Source organism: Typopeltis vanoorti, chromosome 6 (genome assembly GCF_054136105.1).
Source record: "Typopeltis vanoorti isolate ZY-2024b chromosome 6, IOZ_Tvanoo_1.0, whole genome shotgun sequence".
Lineage (NCBI taxonomy): Eukaryota > Metazoa > Arthropoda > Arachnida > Uropygi > Thelyphonidae > Typopeltis > Typopeltis vanoorti.
This window is the reverse complement of record NC_143554.1, coordinates 96,446,909-96,470,852: the sequence shown is the minus strand read 5'-3', so window position 1 is coordinate 96,470,852 and position 23,944 is coordinate 96,446,909. Positions and strand designations below refer to the sequence as shown.

The 23,944-nt window shown below is 36.6% G+C and overlaps 1 protein-coding gene across 3 annotated transcripts in view; it reads left to right on the top strand.

Annotated features, from left to right (window-relative positions):
• Positions 1-23,944, top strand: part of Klp64D (kinesin-like protein 64D) — a 261,208-nt gene that overhangs the window by 61,158 nt on the left and 176,106 nt on the right. For all 3 annotated transcript variants that reach the window (XM_090394321.1, XM_090394320.1, XM_090394322.1), the window contains exon 7: positions 13,771-13,910. In XM_090394321.1, coding sequence (XP_090250447.1) covers positions 13,771-13,910 — 140 coding nt within the window. The remainder of the gene's footprint in view (positions 1-13,770; positions 13,911-23,944) is intronic.

The following is a 23,944-nucleotide window of genomic DNA, read 5'->3' as shown; positions in this document are numbered from 1 at the left end:
CTCTGCCTCAACTTTGGCCTCAATCCTATTTAGCATGATCTTTAATAAAATTTTGCTTGCATGAGATATCAAACTAATAGTTCTATAATTCTTGTATGCCTTCATATCACCTTTCTTGTGTAGTGGTATGAAAACTGACTTCTTCCATTCTCTAGGCCATGATCCTGTCTCCCATATCCTTGTAATCAATCTATGAAACATTCTTATCCTTCCATCCCCTGTGGCCTTAATTAACTCTGCTGGGATTTTATCTGCACCTGAGGCCTTATTGCTGTTGAGCTGCTTAACTGCTCTTTCAACTTCATGCCTAAGTGGAGGAGGTTCCAAATCAAAATTTTCTTGGTGGGAGGACTACACATTTTCTTTATCCACTCTGCTGTACAGTTCCTCACAGTATTCTTTCCATCTGTTTTTGATTTCCAACTCTTCTGTTAGTAATGATCCGTTCCTGTCTTTGATGACATTCAATTTAGGCTTAAACTTGTGCTTTAAGTCACGAACTAAATAAAACATCCTTTTATAATTATGCCTTCTCATCTATAACTCTATTTCTTCACATTTATTAGTATAGAACTTTTCCTTGTCCTACTTGATGGCTCTTCTGATTTCTCTATGTAATCTCTTGTATTCTTCGGTCCCTGTGTCTCTTTGTTTTTCCAACCACCTTCTTTTGATTAGTTCCCATTTGAATCTGATATCCATGGGTCTCTTGGTTTTCTTATTGGGCCGAAATATGTCTTCGCTGTATCCTGTATTATCATTTTGACTCCTTCCCAAAGCATTTCTGGTGAGATTTCCTCATTGGTCTCCAAAAAATCATCCAGCTGAGTTGATGTTTCTTCTGTGAATCCACTAGGAATTACTCTAACATCCAATCTAGTGGAATGTGCCTGACTTGGAGGTTTTCGGAGTCTTAGTCTTACTTTGGCTCTTACCAGCTGATGGTCTGTACCACAGTCTGCTCCAGGACAAGTATGCACATCAGAGATGCTTGTCTTCCACCACTGGAGAAGCAGGATGTAATCAACCTGGTGCCTTGACCTATCAATGTTAGATGTCCAAGTATAGGTCCGTCGTGGATGTTTCTGGAAGCGGGTATTGGTAATAACTAATCTGTTAGCACGGGCAAATTCTATCAATCTTTCACCATGAGTGTTACGTTCACCCAGACCAAACATGCCACACTCCAGCCTGACTCTCTCTCTCATACTCTTTCCCACTTTTGCATTTAAGTCTCCTAAGATGTACAGCATGTCTCTCTCCTTGGTAGGCAGTCCAAAACAGTTTGTAAGTTTTCATAGAATTCTTCACTCTCTTCTTCAGGCCTATCCGTGTGGGATGCATAAACTACCACAATTGATACATTGGTAGGCTGAGCCTTAAGTCTAATGGAGAGTATCCTATCATTAATGGGGTTATAACCAAGAAGGCTTCTTGCCTGAGCTGTCTTCAGTATCACAGCTACCCCATGATGTTTTGAGTCACCACCTGAGTAAATAACTAGCTTACCATCCTTGTCTTTTGAAGTGACCTTCTCCATTCCATCTGGTCTCTGTAATTCCCAAGATGTCAATTTTATACCTATCCATCTCTTTACAGACAATCTCAAGAGTCTGTAAACCCCAGACATTCCATGTGCCTATGTAAAATTCCTTTCTAAGATTAATCTTATACATTCTGTGTTGCTCATTCACAGTATCACTGACTTTTGATGGAGACTGTAATATACTTCTCGAACAGGCCCCTCTGCCTAAACCCGGAACGCGGCTCTGATTATTCTGATTATTCATATTATATTGGGGGGGGGGGGGATTATACTTGAAGAAGAAACTGATGAGTCTAGGGCTAGGGAACTTTTAGTTACAGTGGATACGAAGTTGAAGTTCAAAGATATCATAGCAAATACAACTCAAAGAATAATTGCTATGCTAAAATGAGCATTGAGGCATAAGGATAAGGAAGTCATTTTGGCTCCTTACAAGAACTTGATACAACTGTACTTGGACTACTGTGTATAGATTTGGTCTCCTGGATTTTGAGGAGATAAAGAAGCTGTGGAAAAGGTGCAAAGAAGAGATACAAAGATAATATTGGGATTATGGAATTCATATTATGAGGACAGGTTGGGAGTATGTGGACTGCAGACTCTGATAGACTGGAGAAGGATGGATTACATGATAGAGGCCTGTAACTTCTGAAAAAGTATTTTAGATATTCATGGATGGAATTTTTCATTATAATGGATGGTGGAGAGAGGACAAAGGGACATCTGTAGAAGTCTAGTTTGCGTGCAGTTAATGAGCTGAGTGCTAAATTTTTCTCTCACAGAGCAGTGAGCAAGTGGAACAGTTTGCCTATTGAAGTGGTGAGGATATCTAGTATGAATAAGAAAAAGTAACACAGCTGGTGAATAAGGGGAAATGCCATAGTAGTTCTTAACCAGCACGATTATACATACAGACTTATCTCTCTGCTTAAGGATTGCTCCACTTAGTATCCTTTAGACTGTGATCCTGCCAACACATACATCATAGTTTTCCACTGGTTACTTAATTGCCTTCTGATCTGTGGAAATTTGTAAATAAACTTAAGCCACACAATTCCAGGCCCCTTTCCCCAGATATATGGCCTTCCAAAAATCCACAAACAGAATGTGCCATTCATATGCACTGTGGATGGTTGATTTTCCACATACAAACTAGCTGAATAGTTGGCCCAAGTGCTCACCCAATACACTGGCAACACTTCTGCACAAATTAAAAACTTTACCCACTTTAAGAACAGTATAGAAAACCTCACACCGACATAATGATCAGTTTTGATATCTCTCTATTTAACTCCTCTTCAGGACACTTTAGAACTCATCCAAGTAACAGTTTCTCCTCATATCTCAGACTTGTTTAAGTTCACCATAAACTCAGGCTACGTGATTTGGAAAAGAAAATTCTAGAAACAAATAGTGGGACAGCCATGGGAGTCTCCACTTCCCCTCCCTTTGGCAAACTACTTATGGAGACCTTTGAAGAAAAAGCCTTAACCACTACCCCACACAGACCTACACTATGGCTATGCTGTGTTGATAATATATTCCTGATGTGACTTCAAAGCTCTTAGCACCTTCCTACCATATCTTAATAACTAGCATCCCAGGATCCAAAAGACAAAAAATATATAGCAGTCTCCCTTTCCTTAGGCACAGTGATTACACACCACCTGATGGATCCTTGGCATTCTCAGTTTACATAAAACCCATACACACACAGATAGATACATTCACTAACAGTATGATATTATTAAAAACTCTGTACAAATGGGGAAAAAATTGATTAGCTTTGATAATGATACCCTCACCACTGAACTTCGACACATTTACACTTTCGTTGCCAATGGCTGCAATACCCACCAAATCAAAAAAAAAAAAAAAATTGATGAAGATGATACACTAAATCTGTTATCATCCTATATATCTAAGGCACATCTGAAAAACTGACAAATATGAGGGTGGGCTGAAAATTTCTTGGTCTTGACCATAGATGGCAACGCTATCAGCAAGATTTTTTTTTTCTAAGTTGGTACATCTGTCATAAGCATCCATGTGAAATTGCAAGTCATTCTATCAGGTAGTTTGTTTTATACAGTTGTCTGAAGCAGTGTTGTCTGTATCCCTTGAAATGGATAAAACTGAGTATCATATGGTTATAAAATTCTTTGTAAAAGAAGGTTTAATGGCAAAAGAAATTCATTCAAAGTTCATAAAAGTTTATGACACTCTTCTCCTTTGTTTTCGACAATTAAGAAATGGGCTGTTGAGTTTAAACATGGTCGTACCAGCCTTGAAGATGATCCATGTGAAGGATGTCCAAAAAAGTGTAACAACACCAGAAATCATTGATCAAGTGCACGGTATGGTATTGGATGAGCGGCGAGTCAAAGAACGTGAAATTGCTGCGACTATAGGCATTTACAAAGAATGTGTAGGATATATTTTGCATGAAGAATTGCAAATGAAAAAGCTTTGAGCAAGATGGGTGCTGCACTTGCTCACAGTAGATCAAAAACACACACCTGCATGAAAATCTCTGAACAGTGCTTGGGGCATTTTAACAAGAATAAAACTGATTTTGTGCACCGATTTATTACTACGGATGAGACTTGGATTACCATTCTTCTTCTCTTCCATCTAAGATGGGTTGAGTCTTCTCTTGAGCAGGATCTTCCAGTTTGTTTGAAAAAGTTCCTTATATGTTTTGCATCCCGAGATGCTCTTTATTTATTTCAGCCAGGTAATTCTTAGTCATCCGGGTCTTCTTTTTTCATTTGGAAAAGTGTTGATTAGGATGTTAGGAAGTCTGTCTGTGTCCATGCGTACAGTGTGGCCAAACCATCTCAGTTGTTGTTTTTTTAATTTTTTCTATTATTATCTTTTTATACAATAATTTTTGTCTGACTGTGCTGTTTGTTTTCTTTTCTATACAACTTGTTCTATTTATTTTTCTTAAGCATTTCATTTGAAATGCCAGCAGTTTTTTCTCCTCTCTTTGCTTAACTATCCACGCTTCTGATCCATAGGTGACTGTTAGTATAATTATTGATTCATATAATTTGATTTTGGCTTGCTTAGATATCTTGTTTGTTTTCCAGATTTTTTGTAATTTTCCCATGGTGTTCCATCCTATCGCTATGTGTTTGATTGTTTTGAGTTCATCTATTGTTTCTGCTAGTTTTGAACCAAGATATATGAAGTTGTCTACTTGTTCTATTTGTACTCCATTTAGGGTGGCTGAGATGGTAGTTCTGTTCCTCCCTATTTTCATCACTTTTGTCTTTTGCATATTTATTGTCAGTCATATGTTTTATAGGTTTCGTTTAGCTTATTTATCAACCTTTGTAGTTCATTAGGGGTTCTTGCACTAAGGACGAGATCATCTGCATATTTGATATTATTTATGTTTAAACCATTGACATTGATTCCAGGCTCATTGTCTATTGCCTTCTTCACAACTTCATCTAGATATATGTTGAATAGGCATCAGGTTGATGGGTATCCTTGCATTACTCCTTTTTGGATCTCTATGGGTTCTGTTGTGAGTGTGTCCTTTTTAATTATTGCATTTGTCTTAGAGTAATATTTTATCAGAAACTGTATTAAATATATTTATCTATTGCTTTTTCTAGTAGAACTTTAAGAATGATATCTCTATTGATACTATCGAAAGCTCTTTTAAAGTCCACAAAATAACAATATAGTTCTTTATAGGCTTCCCAGCTGAGCTCTGCTAGTTGGTGCAGTGTGAAAATCTGGTCTATTGTTGAATAGTTTCCTCGGAAACCAGCTTGTTCTATGCCTATCAGTTCTTCATAGATGTTTTTTTAATCTATTTTGTGTCTGTGCTGTTAGCCTAGTGGCTGTGTGCTTCGCAACCATATGACTGGGGAAGAAGTGTCCCAGGTTCGATTCCCGTCGAAGACATGAGGAATTTGAGGATCTTCCTCAGCCATAGCCAAGTTAGCCGGTCTTGCGTGCTGGTAGTAGGGTTTTTTCTGCCAGTTTATCTGGCGTTTTTCATCCCGCAAGCAGGCAAACTGGCCCCGTGAACACACACGAATCTACAGCCATAAATACATAACCCCCCCATGAGGGGGGCTCAACTCGCCCCAATAGGGATGGGGAGAAAAAGGAGGAAACTCCATACGAATAAATAAATAAAATCTATTTTGTATAATTCTTACGAATATTTTATAGGTGTGAGAAAGTAAATTGATTGGTCTGTAATTTCTGCAGTCTCTTTTGTCTCCTTTCTTGTATATTGGGATAATCTTTCCAATTCTCCAGTCATCTGGGATCTCTCCTGCTTGTAGTATTTTATTGAATAGCGTTGTTAAATATTCTATTGATGTGCTGCCTCCACAGTTCAGTAGGGATAGTATCAATGCCTGGTGCTTTATTGTTTTTCATCTGTTTTATTCTGTATCTAACTTCTTCTTGTAAAATTTTTGGGTAGTCATTATTTTCTTCTATTTGTTGGTGTTGTAGTTTTGTTTCCTTGGTGAAAGATAATCTTAAAATGGTTTGACCAGATTTTTCTTATATCTTCAATATTCCTGATTTCAGTCATCTTGTTGTTTATCATTGTTACTGCTTTTGCTGAGAATTTCTTTGTAATTTCTCTTATAGTGTCATGGAAGACTTTTAGGTTTTTTTGTTGGTATACTTCTTGGCATTTCTTAGCTTTTTCTTCTAACCATTTTTCTTTGGCCTTTTTGCATAGGTCATGAACTTTATTTTTTAGTGCTCTTTATTTTTTCTATTCTCTTCGTTCTTTTGTTGGTTTACAAGTATCTTGGCCTCTCTTTTCTCTTCTATTGTAGCTATGATTTCTTGGGTTATCCACTGTTTCTTTATTTTGGGTTTGGTACCTAGAGTGTCTTTTGCAATTGATAACACTGTTTCTTTTCCTTCTTCCCAGTATTTTCTGCTGTTCTGGAAGATGGAGGGTTTTAATTTCAAGCACATCTGTTCTAAAAATCGACATCTGCTTGAGATATCTTTTAGTTTTGATAGGTTGATGTTTTCTTCTTTTCTGATATTGTTTTTCCTGTTGAATTTTATCTTCACTTTGGCAGTTAATATTTTGTGGTCAGTGTCGAAATCAAAACTTCTTAATGTTCGTACATTATTTATTGATCTTTTCCATTGTTGGTTTATGATGATATAGTCTATGCAGTTCTTTATATTACCATCTGGGGATGTCCATGTATATTTATTATTAGGGCATTGATAGAACAATGTATTTGCAATCATTAGATCATTTGCTTTACAGAAGTGGAGTAATTGTTCTCCTCTGTCATTAAGCTCTCTGTATCCAAATTTACCCATCACATCTTTTTTGTATGCTGTGTACTCTCCTATTTTAGCATAAAAATTTCCCATCACTATCATGAGTTCTCTATTTTTAGAATTATCTATTTCCTGTTGTAGCTCTTCATAGAAATTTTCTGTTTCTTCCTCTGAATGGTTACTGTCTGGTGCATATATTTGGATTATTTTAATTGTTTGACCTTTTTCTTTTGCTTGTAGTTTGGCTGTGATTATTCTAGGAGATACTGGTTTGATTTCAATTACTGAGTGTTTAAGTTTCTTCTCAATTAATAATGCAACTCCTTATCTGTGTATGTAATCTTTTCTTCCTGAGAAGTATAGTCTTCCTTCTAGTAAATGCATGAATCCATCTCCGCACCAATGTGCCTCTGATAAACCTAAAATACTCCATTTCAATCTTTTTAAATTTTCCTAGACTAATTACAATTTTCCAGGTCGATATAATGATCTTATGTTGAGCGTGGTTGCATGTTTCACGTCGTTGGCTGACCACATTGCTGATTTCTCACCTACTCAATGTGGTCTTCGAGTAGGCGTGTCGGCCATCCTGTTAGGCAGTAGCACTATCTCGGGTTGTAGCCTTTCTCCAGCTCATGGAAGTTACTGGCATAATATTGTAGTCAACTTGCCATACCTCTACTACATCCTTTGGTCCACGGCTCTTTATTCTTTATTCAGATCAACCCATTTGGGTTTCCCCAATCTGCCACCCGAGGGATGCACCTGGTAGGAGTGTGGTCTCCCCCCCCCTCCCAAGATCACCCCAGGATTCACCATTACACACCAAAATCCAAACAGCAGTCTAAACAGTGGACGGAAGTCAGTTCCATCAGCAGGAAAGGTCATGGCATTAGTGTTTTGGGATATCAAGTTATATCAAGTATTGCTTGATATAATGCCCCATTGACACCATATAACTGTAGCGTATTGAATAGCTTCTCTCTCTTGGCACCTTGTCATATGCCTTTTCCAGATCGACAAAATTTTAATACAGATCTTGCTTATATTCTCATGCTTTCTCAACTATTTGTTGTAAAGTGAAGATCTGATCCTGACAGCCTCTATGTGGCCTGAATCCAGCTCGTTCTTCGCCAAGCTTTTCTTCCACAATTTTTCTCAACCGTTTCTCAAGTAAACTTGCATAGATCTAGCCAGGAACACTCAGTAGGGAAATATCTCTGTAATTCTCACATTCAGTTTTATTTCCGTTTTTATATATGGGTACTATTAGAGCTCTACTCCAATCATTGGGAATTCGTCACTCTGTCCAGGCTTTCTGAACTATGCAGTGCAGCCACTGTAAGACTTTTATACCACCATACTTAAGCATTTCTGGTTGAATATCATCTACTCCTGCTGTCTTTCCACATTTCAAGCCTTTGATGGCTTTTTCTACTTCAAGTATGGATATATATTCCTGTTGAATGTTTATTACCACTGTGCTATCACTGCTTGTTTCATTTAACAATTTTTCGAGGTAATTACTCCATACTTTAAGGATATCTTTTTCTCCCATTTTCATGTCACCTTTATCATCCCTAACTCCTTTTACAGCATTCTTTCCTCCATTTCTGAGCTTCTTCAACAGCCTCCAGAATATTTTGCCACCTTCTTGATATTTATTTTCTATGTTCTTGCCGAAGTCCTCCCATGACTTTTGTTTAGCTAGTTTTACACAGTGTTTCGCTTTCTTATATTTGTCTCTGTCTTCTCTAAGAGCACAAGCTGACTTATTTGCCACGAACTTTTGATATGCTTCCTTCCTTTCCTTCACTGCCTCTTTAACTTCCTGTGTTCACCATGGAGTTCTGATTTTTCTATCCTTGCAGATTATCTTACCACATGCCTCTCTTGCTGAATCAATCAGGGTTTTCTTCAAGGCGTGCCACTGAATCTGCAAGGTTTGGTTCCTGTTCTCAACCTCTTTCATTTTTTTCTTCAGTAATCTTTGTGTAATTTAGTCTACAGTTCACATCTGAGAGCTGCTCAACTTTTATTCGCTTTAAAACTTTCTTACATGTTATTCTTTTTAATATGAAATTCAATTTTATCCTGCTCAAGACTAAATAGTGATCACTTCCAATTTCAAATCCTCTGTACATTGGTGTCCTGCACCACAGAGAAAACATCGTTATCAATAATAACATAGTCAATGAGACTTTTCTTATTCCTTGCCTCTTCTCTCCATGTGAATTTGTGCACATTTTTATGTTGGAACATGGTGTTAGTAATAATCAGTCCATGTCCTGAGCAGAAATCCAACAGGTATTTGCCATTATTATTAGCTTTTCTCTTTTCTCCAAATTTTCCCAAAATATTTTTGTATATCTGACAATCATTTCCTCTGCTATTTAGATCCCCAACAAGGACCAACTTTTCCTTTTTCATTGTGTAAGTTGCTTTCTCTAAAGCATCAAAAATTCCTCCACTTCTACCTTAGTAGAACCTTCTGTGGGACCATAGGCACAAATAAGTCTCATTGTCCAGTTCCCCATTCTGATATTTGCCCACATCACTCTACTTGAGACTGCCTGCCATTCAAGAAGATTATCCTCATATTTTGTGTTGAATACTATGGCTACTCCTTCTTTTCCTTGATTGTCATTTCCTGAATACAACATTTTGTATTTATTGCTCAAAAAGATCTCACCAGTTTTTGTCTTTTTTGTTTCAATCACCCCTATTATGTCGATGTGGTACTTATCTGTACTTCTGCTAGCTCCATTTCTTTGCCATTCAGGCTTCTTATGTTGATAGTACCGATCTTTAACTCTGGTGATGTTGAGTTGGGGTGTGCTTTCAGATTTGTTCCAGTAGCTGACTTTTCGCTGTTCGCCCTGGTTCCCTGGCGAAAACAACGGGGCCTTGTTTAACCGGGCGACGCTCGAGCTTGCATGAAATTTTGTCATGTTGTACCATCGTTTTGTATACTGGTGCTGAAATATTGGAAATATTAATTAAAAGTTTTTCCAATACATAGTGTATGCTGTAATTTAAGTAAATTTATTATTACAAATAATCAACATATAAGCCTTACCACCAGAATTATTAGCTAAAGATTATATATTTTCTCTTATATCAAATTCTCTTTATAAACTATTAAGTGTTTTTCTCTCTGAGGCACATAGGTGAATATCTACCTCTACTCAAACTAGAGCAGGCTACATATAAGCTCTTATGAGGAACAGAGGAAAAACAGGATCTTAAATGAGTGCCTGCAATCCAGTGTATTTATCTTTTCAACTTGTTAATAGTCATTGCAAAGCATTTTCTGACTTTAAACTGGCACCATTTGAATTCAAATAGATTGTTGGACAGAATTAGAAGAATGCAGGGGAATGAAAATAGACTTGCTCTTTCTGCTGGCAGTCAGTATTCACTGTTTCTGTAACATATATATATGGAGGGATTTTACTTGTTGTTGACTACCATTGTGAACAGCTGGCCTCTACTTTTCAGGCTGATTTTATGCATAGTTATCCTGTGAGACAGTGCTACAAATCTTGATTTGTAGTACTGTCTGTGAATTTGTAGCTTTTCCTTTTCCTCAAATCTACTTAATACGGTGTTATTGATCATTTTACATCATTCTTTATCATCAGTAGTATGGCACACTCAGAAACCAAGCACTTGGTTTATCTGCAATGTCAGAAACCTTGGTTGAAATGCAATGAAATGGCAGATGACATTACCAGGGCAACCTAAGACATATGCCAAACCACTCTGGGTATATCGTCAAAATCAGTTTAGCCATTTCTCTATCCAAACAAACAGATATAATTTCAACTTCATATGCAAAGATAAATTGGCATGTACACCTCATCTTGTTATGCAAAATTTTGCATACATAAATCAAGGGCATCAGCTACTATCACTATGTCACTACTTATTCAGTTGTGTTAAAACTTTCTTATGATTTGGAAATTTTAAAGAGATTATATTGGTCACAAATAGCGTCAGTATGTGTAAATGGAGAGGAAACAGGAAAATTCCCAGTGGAGAGAGGAGTCAGACAAGGATGCAAGTTATCACCATTATTGTTTAACTTTTATAGTGAACAAATGTTTAGAGAGGCACTTGAGGATGTAGAAGAAGGAATAAAAATAAACGGAAGAATCATTAATAATTTAAGATATGCAGATGATGTAGTGGTGATGTCAGAAAGTGAAAATGGGTTACAACAAATTATTCAAAGAATTGAAAACTCTTGTAAAGAGTATGGACTAAGAATTAACACAAAAAAGATAATGATAATGGGTAGAAAAATAGGAGATAATGTAAAAATAAGATGTGGAGGAAAGATTTTAGAAGAAGTGGAAAGATTTCAATATTTAGGTAGCTGGATCTCAGAAAAAGGAACTTCAGAGTTGGACATTAGAAATAGAATAGGCAAAGCTAAATCGGCATTTATGGAAATGAAGAGAATTTTAATAAACAAGAACACTAAAATAGGCGTTAGAATTGGAATAGTTAAAGCAACAGTTTGGAGCATTGCAAGTTATGGAAGTGAGTCATGGACACTAAGAAAGAGAGATATGGAAAGAATTAATGCATTGGAAATGTGGTGTTATAGAAAGATGGAAAAGATTAGCTATACAGAAAGAATATCAAATCAAGAAGTTTTAAGACGAGTTGGGATGGAAAGAACACTGTTAAAGAATATTATGCAAAGAAAGACTAGATTTGCAGGGCATCTTCTGAGAGGTTCTTCGGGACACCTGACAAGAACTATATTACAAGGGAAAGTTGAGGGGAAGAGAAGACGTGAAAGACCAACTAGAGAGTGGTTTAATGACATCGTGGAATGGACTGGTTTAAGAATGATGGAAGCGACAGACAGAGAGAAATGGAGAAGAGCTGCTCATCTGCTGCAACCCTCTTGCTAGAGGATGCTACCAGACGACGACATTAAAACTTTATGCTTGTGTCCTCATATTGCATTCTGACTTAAAATTTGGATTTTGTTTGTGTGTCACATATATAATAACAAGTACTAATCAGTGGCAGCAGATCTGGGATTGATTTAAAGTGTATTGATTAATATTAATATTTTTATTATTATTTATTATTATTAAAATGTTAAAATGATCTCTAAACGTTTGCAAAAAAAAAAAGGTACATATAAAATTGCATCGTGATTATGCAGGTTTTAAAAAATGATGGATACAAAGTGATAATTCTGAATGAACTTGCTAAAACTAAAAATCATTTGTGAAGTTATACAGTAATCCCTCGATTAATGTGCCCCTGATTAGTGCGTTTTCGATTAGTGCGTCATTTTTTTTTTATACCCAAATTCAATTAGTGTGCCTATATACATCTTACAAATAAATGTTACAGATTTTAAAAATTTTCTATCTATACATTTTTATGGCTAACTATTTTAAAAAATCACTCACCAGAATGAAATAATTTAGTTACCAATTTAAAACATTTTACAAAGTTATTTTTAATGGCATACTACATTACTTCCATGTCCAAATTTTTACTGCCAAAATTTATGTTGTCTGCTATAGTACGCCCACAGATTCAAGACCCTTCGACACTTCTGCGCATGTCACAAAAAGAAGAATCCATTCCGATAGGGGTAATCAAGCCATCTTCTGGGATGAGTTGTTTATTATTAAACGTCAAAAAATTAACTTCTCTTTTATGATCATTGTAGTTTTTAAAGTGGTAACTATTTTGCTTGTATAACAGTTGGGAAATTTTATCTATAACGCACGTGATTTCGCATGTTGGCGACCAATTCGTACGTCTTTCATTTCTTTCTCCCCTTCAATGGTAATGTCCAAGAGTTAATTAAATCTCATTCTGAAGAATTGAGTGATTCCAACTTTTAAATTTAGATGCACAGCGGGAAGATCCCAAAAAATATGAAGAAAATTTAACCACTGATAGTCAGCCAAAAGAGAATTCACGGAAACAATTTGAAAATACTTTTTCGTACAATTGAAGTTTTTAAGCAGCAATGCCTAGAGGCTGACCCTGATGACGAGAGAAGCAGTAAAATTTGCAGAAGAGTAGAAGAGGCAATAGGGCCATATACCGTTGGTTGTATGAAAAAAAGAAACAAAATGCCCGCTAAACTACGTTAGCTCAATTCTTTGTTAAGAAGTAGAATAATAAATTTATATTCTTAATATGTTTTATTGTCTTTCAGCTTCATGGATTTCCTTTAACTAGACCCTGAGACATACCCTAATTCTTTTATAAAAAAATTAAGAGTCAAATAAGAAATCTGATGAATTATACATTTTCCCATAAGTTATTATATTCGATTAGTGCATTTTCGATTAATGCGCCTGTTTTAAAGAACTTATTAGCTGCACTAATCGAGGGATTGCTGTATTATTATTATTATTAACAGACCTCCATGGAGTCAAGAGACTCATTGTGGGAGGTCCCACTCTCACATGTACAGCTCATCATATCTTGACTTAAACGCATTCACTGTCCCTACACTCACCACACTCTCAGGCAATGCATTCCAATCACCCACTCTATGCAAAAATTCTACTCCTCACCCCCTTGTTCATACCCATCTTATACAGCTTCCAGGGATGGCCTCTTGTTCTCCTCCTGTTTCCAGATATTCTGAGAAAAATCTCATTCATGCTAATCTGGTAATTATCCCTTACCAAATTATATGTCTTGATCTTGTCATAACCATTTTATATTTTAAATGGGCAGTATTATTTTAATTTAGTTGATGAAAAAATACATTTATGGGAACTTGCCATTCATGAATTTGCCATTGACAAGGGCTTTCAGGAAAACTTAAACCTTACAAATAGTGAGTGCATGGCCAATACTATAAAATTTTCTTCAGTTCTTTAAGATTGCTTTTTATATCAGTTTGTGTAACTCATTTTATTCATTGATTTTAGGAGCTGTAGGAGCAACCAACATGAATTCACATAGCTCAAGGTCTCATGCAATATTTTCCATCACAGTAGAATGCAGTGAGAAAGGTGGAGATGGTCAACAACATGTGAGGGTGGGAAAGCTACATTTAGTGGATCTTGCTGTAAGTTTGCTTGGCATATCACTTACCCAAGATAGTGTAGTATAGTGAATAATAAAGACAGTTCTGAAAATTGTCTTCTTAAAAATAGGCTAAATAGCCATAAAAATAATATTGTCTTCTTAATTTTTAAAAAATCTTTAATCCATCCCTATTTTTAAAACCAGTAGATAATTTTATGAAAAACATTTCCCATCACCTTTAAAATCTAGTTTTTCAAATCTGTGCACATATCAGTTGCTCGTGATATACATGGCTGGCACTGTGACTTGCTACTGTAGTATTTCTTCATTATGAGTTAATCTGTTGATTGTTGCCATTGTATAGTGTATTTTTATCATGTAAATGTTGTTTAATTGCACAGTTTAATTTATGTTCTGCAATTTTCATAATGATGATAGGAAAGAGAAGAGAGTTTACATCAAGTTTTGTTCTAAATCTGGTAAAACTGTCTGTTTTGTCCTGTCTCCAAAATTTCATCATTTATTTATTTATTTTTTTAAAGACACGTTTCCCCTTTGGACTTTTCTTACCAGGTGTCTACCACATTCTTCGCTCCTGTGATCTTAGTTTTGTTCACTCTAGAAGATCCACTGCTGACCATTGCAAAGCAGTTCTCCATGCAGAACATGCTATTTCCCTCTAAACACAGTGTTTTGAAAGAAAATTAGTCCTACACAAGACCAAATTTCTGATGGGAAGGCTTTGCGAAGAAAGTTGTGAGGCATTATTATATTATGATCTGAATTGAACTGGTGCTTTATCACCCCCTGTGAGAAATTTGCCTCTTGACTCTGCTTATCATTACTTTTTTTATTTGACTCTAGTAATTAATTAACCATTGTTTCTCTCCTAAAACATTAGTGCCGTATTGTGACTTTTTCAGTCATCTGTCTGTTTGTGTGATTCAAGTCTATTCTATTCGTTTCATACTGAAGAAACCTATAAAACATGATTGAAAATTTTATGCTAATAAATCATTAATTTTTTTTCATGAGGCTTCATAAATGGAAAACATCAGTTACATTCTCAATGGAGAACTTGTAAAATAAATAAAATACTTCAGCTATTTAGGCTGAGTTTCAGGTTGGCATCATCAGGGCACAACACGGCTTGTATACACGACAGTGAGTGGGTGAAACAATACAGTTGTAATGGACAAACGATTGGGGTCCTGTTTTGGCACTCTCTAATGTTGTAAAAATAAATAAATAAATAAAATAAAGTAACCATTGCAGCTGTGTGGGAGTTGCTCATGAGATGGCGGTCTGCCGGATTTTTGGCAAATTGATGCAGTCGTATTTGTTCCGGTTGGGAGAGTTCTTCAGAGCTGTGGCTGATTCAAAAAATAATCTTTAACGACTTCTAAATAGCACAATCGTTTTCTTCTGTCTAATCCTGTGTGAAGGGGGGGGGGGGTCCAAGGCATGGTCTGCCGGTCCTGACTTGCCAGAGTGGTGGTAGCGAATGTATTTTTTGTGTTCTTCAGGCAGACATTGGCTCATCTTCCTGTTTGCCTGTAGTAGGCCAGGTCACAGGGAGCTTTATGCATTCTGGGGTGTGCTGGAGGGTGAAGTTTGTCCTTGAGCGAGCGGATCAGAGTTGCTAGTTTAACATAAAGTTTGAATGTGGTTTAAACTAGCAACTCTGATCTGATTTGTCCTTGAGCGAGCGGATCAGAGTTGCTAGTTTAACATAAAGTTTGAATGTGGTTTAAACTAGCAACTCTGATCTGCTTGCCTGGGGATGAGCTTCATCCTCTAGTGCACCCTGGAGTATGTGAAGTTCCCTGTGACTGGCTTGGCCTACTGTGGGTGGGCGGGAGAATCAGTTAACCAATACTGTATGGAGGAGCAAGAGAAATATATTCGCTACTGTTGCTGTGGTGGGTCAGGACTGGTGTACTGCGCTTTGGACACTCTTTCATGCAGGATTGGATGAAAGAGGATGAATGTGCTTATTGAGAAGTCGTTACAGATCTGAAAGATTATTTTTTGAGTCAGCCATGGCTTTGAGGAGTTCCCCTGGCCTGAACAGGTATGGTTGCATTGGTTTGCCAAGGGTTTCGGGGACTGTTGTCTTGGGAGCAGCTCATACATAGCTGTAATGTTCTATTTTTTTTATAACATCAGAGGGTGCCAAGGTGGGACTTCGGATCTTTTGTCCATTACAGTTGTATTGTTTCACTTACTCTTACTCACTGTCTATACAAGTTGTTTGTGCTTTGGTGATGCTGATTTGAAATTAAGCAAAATATGGACAGTTAATAGGGCATCTTTTGATGAAATTGTTTGGTGTTTTCTGATATTGTTTACATCCATGTCCTGAGGTAGGACATGGTTCTTTATTTTGAAAAAATGTTGACTTTGAATTAGTCAGATGGCTCATTTAGAAATTGAATGAATTGATTTTATTGGAAAGCCAGAGTTGTTAATTCTAGAATTGATCTACAAAGAAATTTTGTTTTCTTTGTTAGATATTTTTATTCCTGAAATTAAATGGGTGAGTGTGTGAGAGAGAGAGTGTATCTCTTATGAAATTCTTTTTAATGAATTTTATAGAAATACAAAAGAAACAATGTTTCTTTTGTATTCCATCTCTCTTGTCTTAATTATAAGACTAAGATTAGTGAATGTAATATGAGATTTTAGTAGTTTAGGCAAAACTAGAATTTTTTTTCAAGTAAATAAACTAGAAATACTAAAATAATATTGTGGTACAAGCCTGTTTTTATAGATGCAGGAAATGCAAACACATATAATAAAATACATATATATTAATATATATAATATAATATGGGGTGTTTAAGGGTCAAAGCTGTATAACTGAGAGGAGACCTCCACATAGCCTTTTACGGAATGTGGAGAACCGACCAGGGCTTCTGACCTAATGTACGATCCTCAACTTCTCGGGTGCACCCTGTTGGAGGATGGCTGGCAATTTGGGATTTAGCCAAATTGTATTCTTATTGGCTTAAACCAAAATACAAAATGATGGTACAACATAACAAAATTTCATGCCGGCTGGGGAGTTGCCTGGTTAAACAAGGTCTCCGTTGTTTTCACCAGGGAACCAGGGCGAACAGCGAAAAGTCAGCTACTGGAACAAACCCTAAAACACACCCCAACTCAATATCACCAGAGTTGAAGATCGGTACTATCAACATAAGAAGCCTGAAACAAAGAAATGGAGCTAGCTGAGGAATTAGATATTTACCACATCGACATAATAGGGATGATTGAAACAAAAAAAAACAAAAACTGGTGAGACCTTTCTGATCAATAAATACAAAATGTTATATTCAGGCAATGACAATCAAGAACAAGAAGGAGTAGCCATAGTATTCAACACTAAATACGAGGCTAATCTTGAATGACAAGCAGTCTCAAGTAGAGTGATATGGGCAAATATCAGAATGGGGAACTGGACAATGAGACTTATTTGTACCTATGGTCCCACAGAAGGCTTTACTAAGGTAGAAGTGGAAGAATTTTTTGAGGCTCTAGAGAAAGCTACTGACACAATGAAAAAGGAAAAGTTGGTCTTTGTTGGCGATCTAAATAGCAGAGTAGGAAGTGATTATGAGACATACAAAAATATTTTGGGAAAATTTGGAGAAAAGAGAAAAGCTAATAATAATGGCAAATACCTGTTGGATTTCTGCTCAGGACATGGACTGATTATTACTAACACCATGTTCCAACATAAAAATGTGCACAAATTCACATGGAGAGAAGAGGCAAGGAATAAGAAAAGTCTCATTGACTATGTTATTGTTGATAGTGATGTTTTCTCCCTGGTGCAGAACACCAGAGTGTACAGAGGATTTGAAATTGGAAGCGATCACTATTTAGTCTTGAGCAGGATAAAATTGAATTTCATATTAAAAAGAATAACATGTAAGAAAGTTTTAAAGTGAATAAAAGTTGAGCAGCTCTCAGATGTGAACTGTAGACTAAAATACACAAAGATTACTGAACAAAAAAATGAAAGAGTTTGAGAACAGGAACCAAACCTTGGAGATTCAGTGGCAAGCCTTGAAGAAGACCCTGATTGATTCAGAGCAAGAGAGGCATGTGGTGAGGTAATCTGCAAGGATAGAAAAATTGGAACTCCCTGGTGGACACAGGAAGTTAAAGAGGCAATGAAGGAAAAGAAGAAAGCATATCAAAATTTCCTTGCAAATAAGTCAGCTTGTGCTCATAGAGAATACAGAGACAAATGTAAGAAAGCGAAACACTGTGTAAAACTAGCTAAACAAAAGTCATGGGAGGACTTCGGCAAGAACATAGAAAATAAATTTCAAGAAGGTGGCAAAATATTCTGGAGGCTGTTGAAGAAGCTCAGAAATGGAGGAAAGAGTGCTGTAAAAGAATTAGAGATGATACAGGTGACATGAAAACAGTAGAAAAAAGATATCCTTGAAGCATGGAGTAATTACCTCGAAAAATTGCTAAATGAAACAAGCAGTGATAGCACAGTCGTAAAAAACACTCAACAGGCAGACAGTCAGGAATACATATCCATACTTGAAGTAGAAAAAGCCATCAAAGGCTTGAAATGTGGAAAGGCAGCAGGAGTAGATGATATTCACCCAGAAATGCTTAAGTATGGTGGTATAAAAGTCTTACAGTGGCTGCACTGCATAGTTCAGAAAGCCTGGACAGAGTGACGAACTCCCAATGACTGGAGTAGAGCTCTCATAGTACCCATATATAAAAAAAAGGAAATAAAACTGAATGCGAGAATTACAGAAGTATTTCTCTACTGAGTGTTCCTGGTAAGATTTATGCTAGTATACTTGAGAAATGGTTGAGAAGAATTGTGGAAGAAAAGCTTGGTGAAGAACAATCTGGATTCAGGCCAAATAGAGGCTGTCAGGATCAGACCTTCACTCGACGACAAATAGTTGAGAAATCATGGGAATATAACAAAGATCTGTATTTAAGTTTTGTCTATCTGGAAAAGGCATATGACAAGGTGCCAAGAGTGGAGCTATTCAATATGTTACAGTTATATGGTGTCAATGGGACATTATATCAAGCAATAGTTAGTCTTTATTTGAGTTGTAAATCAGCAGTTAGGATTGAAGGAAGTATACAGGAAGATGGTTTAATGTTAAATCTGGTGTGAAACAAGGATGTACACTATCCTCTCTTTTATTCATTATCTATATGGATCATATTATGAAAGAAAGTGGTATTAAACGTGATATCAAAATTGGAGATGTGAATGTCAGCTCTTTGCTTTATGCAGACGATGTTATTATTATTATTATTATTGTTCCGGGCAACTCCAAGGAGTCGACAGACTCATCGAGGGAGGCCCTAACATCATGTCAAGAACAAGTATTCGACATTAACACAGTATCTATCATACCTTGCCTTGAACTCATTCATGGTCGTATCACCCACAACAGACTCTGGTAGCTTATTCCACTCATTCACCACTCTCCAAGTAAAAAACCTAGCTCTAACACCCTTGTCAACCACGCTCTTGCCCAGCTTCCATGCATGGCCCTTAGTCCTCCCACCACCAGTCATATTTTCAAAAATATCTTCTGGATCTATCTTGTAGAAACCCTTCAGTAATTTGAATGTCTCAATCATATCACCCCTCCTTCGCCTATCGTCCAATCTCTGCAACCCACAAATCTTCAACCTATTCTCATAAGGTTCATTTCACAGACCTTCTATCATCTTGGTCACTCGTCTCTGGATCCTCTCCACTTCCTCCCCATCACGAAGAAACCCTGGTGCCCATAATTGGGCTCAGTAGTCCAGATGGGGTCTTATCAAGGCTCGATACAGAGGAACAATAAATTGTTTGTCTCTGCATGTTAAAGTATTTTTCAGAAGCCAAGTGATTTGGTGAGCTGATTTAGTCACTTTTGCAATGTGCCCCTTAAACTTCAACTGTTATACTTCTAAATAAATCTGCTACAAGTCTGCAAGATTTTCTGACTAAATTGAATAACTGTTGTAATAGATATGGTATGAAGGTCAGCAAAAAAAAGACAAAGACAATGAAAATAGGCAGAATCGTTGAAAATGTCAACTGCATTGTGAACTGAGAACTTGTGGAACAAGTAAAATATTTCAGCTATTTAGGCACGATTTTTAGTGAAGATGGTAAATTAAACATGGAAATAGACAACAGAATCAACAAAGCTGGTATGGTAGGATGTCACTTGAATAAATGCATATGGAATAAGAGAGAAATTAGTCTGAACACTAAATGAGCTGTATACAAGACAGTGTTCAAACCAGTTTTTACTTATGGATCTGAGAGCTGGGTCAGAAGTAAAACACTTGACCGAAAACTAGAGACTGCAGATATGAGAGTCCTGAGACAGATTATGGGAATGAACAGATGGCATCATTGGTAATATCATATTAAAAATGAGGATATTAGGAAAGAACTTGACATTGTCAGCATCCAGGAATGCGTTAGAAGAGCTAATCTCAGGTGGTATGGTCACTTAAACAGACTGGGCAATGAAAGATTAGCAAAACAAGTGTTCTCTACCAGTTTGGCAGGAAAACGACACAGAGGAAGACCAAGATATAGATGGATTAATAAGGTACAGAGTGCCTTAGATGATAGAAATATAAGATCTGATAATGTTGGTGTCTTGACAAGTAACAGACTGATTTGGAGGAAAATTGTAGATAGGGAGTTAGTAATGATGTAAATTTTTCATGTAGTACTATCATATCCTGTATGCCCCTTGAGAGTACATGGCAAGAATTTGATGATGATGATGAGCTATTTAGGCACGGTTTTAATGAAGAGAGAGATTAAATATAGAAATAAATTTATTGTTATTTAAAAAGCTGGTGCAGTGGGAAGCCAGTTGAACAAATTTATATTGAGTAAGAAAGAACTTAGCCAAAAGAAAACTGCCAGTGGAAACAGTGGAACCTTTAACTTATGAATCTGAGAGTTTGTTTAATCTTGACAAGCTAGAGACCACAGACATGAGCATTGTGACAAAAATTGATAGGGATTAAACATATAGCAGAATCTTATTAACAATGAGAATATTAGAAAGGAACTTGACATTGCTATATGATATATATATATAAAGAGTAGTATCATATTACTCATATCATATTTTCTCAATCTCTGTTGAAAAAAATATCATCATCAAATTCCTGAAATACTGATAGTACTACATGAAAACATTAAATCATTTGACAATTTTCCTCCAAATAAATCTGTTGTCTCTCAAGACTCCAATATTTCTTATACTTTGGTATTAAAAAGCATCATTTTTCATATTGTGGGTTGCAACCAGTAGTTTATTATTTATTTATTTTTTAATAGAATAGAAAATATCAGTGGATCTCACAGACTGCATAGCTTTAAAACACTCTGATTTCATTTTGTACAAGTAGTTAAATCCAACTGTAAAACACAAATGGATGCCACCCTTATGGAGATATTCTTTACAAATTGCTAATGTGCCAGATAGATGGAGAGGGCAGGGATTGTGATGTTTGCCTTCACTAGAGACCTCTTGCAGCTTCTGTCTTCATAAGTACTAAAAAAAACATTCAGTTGTCAGACTTTATGAGTTATTGTTGTTTTTCAGGAAGGATATTATAGAATGTGACATTTTTCAAGTTCATGACAATTACAACATTTTAATCGACCCAGTAAAAATCACTCTCAAAATGGATCTTATTAGATGAAAAAAGAATGATGTAGTGAAAATTCAGAGGCATGCTTTGCTTTATTTTTATTTTATATAGTAAAGGTACATATTGTTTCATGAAACGTTTGTTCAGTTATGTTTGTTTTGTTGAGTTACAGTTGAGTTATGTTTTTATGTACTGGATTTTGATGTAAAATGCATTTTTTATTGTGGATTACAGTCAAAAAAATTTTAAAAACAATGTTCTAAGACACTTATTACTGTATCAATCCACCTAGATTGGTCTTCCTCTGGGTCTTCTTCCTGCCATCGTGATAAAAAAAACACTTGTTTTGTTAACTTTTTCCTTTCCCATTCTGTTTCAGTGATCATACCACCTGAGATTATCTCAAAGACTGATGTAAAGGTCTTTTCTAATATCCTCATTTTTAATATGATACTGCTGTTGATGCCATCAGAAACTCTTTTGTCTGTCATCTCCAGTCTTTCATCAAGTGTTTTATTTTGGTCTTGTAAACAGCCAGTTTATATTAATTAGCACCATAATTATTATTATATATATTAACAAAATTATTAATAATATATTAACTGGACTTATTAATAAGTCTAGCCATCAATACTGTAACAGTATTTATGATTAGACTAGGTATATATCCAGTAATCACCAGACCATTCCAAATTATTTGACTTCCTTTCTTTAAATGTTGATTTTCTTCAATCTAACTTTCCAGTTAGGTCATGCTCCTTGGGGACTCAGTGTCCACAACACCAGCTGGCTTCCTTTTTTTCAAATGTACACAGATCAAGCAGCAGAGATGCTGAGACATTTGCAGTCACTAATGAACCTATACAAGTCGTTCACATGCCTACTTGAATATCAGATGACCCCCCCCCCCCAACTACTCTCCGAACACCTCGGACCTCTTTCTTCCCAGTAACCCGTGTGTAGGGGCTTAAGTGCTGTGAGGACATCATATTGGAGACTTAATGGATTGTATACAGCACTCAGAAAGGATTAAAACAGAATTTAATACTGCCTATATTTTGCCTCAGTCACTGAGACATCTTTAGGGATTATAAAAAACTAATGTAACATATACACAAATACCACACAATACTAAGCCCAACCACGTGGCTGACTCTAAAGTCCTATATAGGTGGAACACCCTCTAAGGGTGGTTGTAGGTGGCCTGGAATGTAAGGTGGGATCTCTGATGATAAGTGTTTCCCAAATCTTAGGAAGCTTAATGCAACCGTATTTATTAAGATTTGGTCGATTTCTGAGAGCTGCTGCTGATTCTAAAAATAGACTCTCTTTTTTGAATTTGCTGTAATGGGGCATGGTGGTTTTTTTCCCATGAGATCCTATGGGTTGTATCCAAGACATGGTCAGCCAGGCCTGACTGACCATAGTCATGGTTGCAGATGTGATTTGTGTTCCTCCAGGAAGATGGTTGCTGATCTGCCCAAAGTGCTAGCTTACAGGAACAGGGTACTTTATGAACTCCAGGCACTGAGAGAGGAGGAGCTGATCTTTTGTGGAACGGACAAGGGTAGCAAGTTTGTGGTGGGGCTTAAATACTGTGTGTAGGTTGGACTTTTTTAAAATCTTGGCTATTTTTTCGGATGTGCCACAGATGTAGGTTATGGTGATGGCATTTCTAAACTCATTCTGAAGAGAAGACTGGGGAGTGGAGGGGGTGTAACTGATTATTTTTCTAATACTGTGATCGCTGTAGTGATTGGAGAGGAAAGTGTTGTGTATGTGGTCAAGCTCAGTTGTAAGGGTGGTTCCAATGAAACAAAGATTGTGGGCTCTCTTGGTTAGAGTTTTAATAATGCCATATTGTTGAGAGGGGTGGTGGTGGTGGGAGAGTTTATGAATCTGCCTGTGTGCATAGGTTTTCTATATACAGTGAAGGAAAGTGTACCGTTAGGAAGGCGTGTAACTAAGGTGTCTAGGAAAGGTAAAAATCGTTCTTTTCCTTTTCCATCATAAACTGGATTCTTGGATGTAGGCTGTTGAGGTGACTGAGGAAGGAGTTTAATGTGTCTGGGCCATGAGGCCAAATAGAGAAGACATCATCTACATATCTTAGCCAGATAGAAGGTTTGAGAGGAGCTGAATCTGTGGCTCATTTTTCAAAATATTCCATATAAAAATTGGCAAGGGGGGGGGAACCCATGCCGGTTCCTTCTCTGCTTGTAGATTTTGTTCTTTCAAGAGAAATAACCAGAATTGATGGCAAAGGAAAAGAGATCTAAAATGTCAGAAGGAAAAACGTTTTCTAAGAGTGTTAAGGTATCAATTAAGGGAATATTGGTAAACAATGAAGAGATGACACATTAGACTCCTTCCTCAGTCACCTCAACAGCC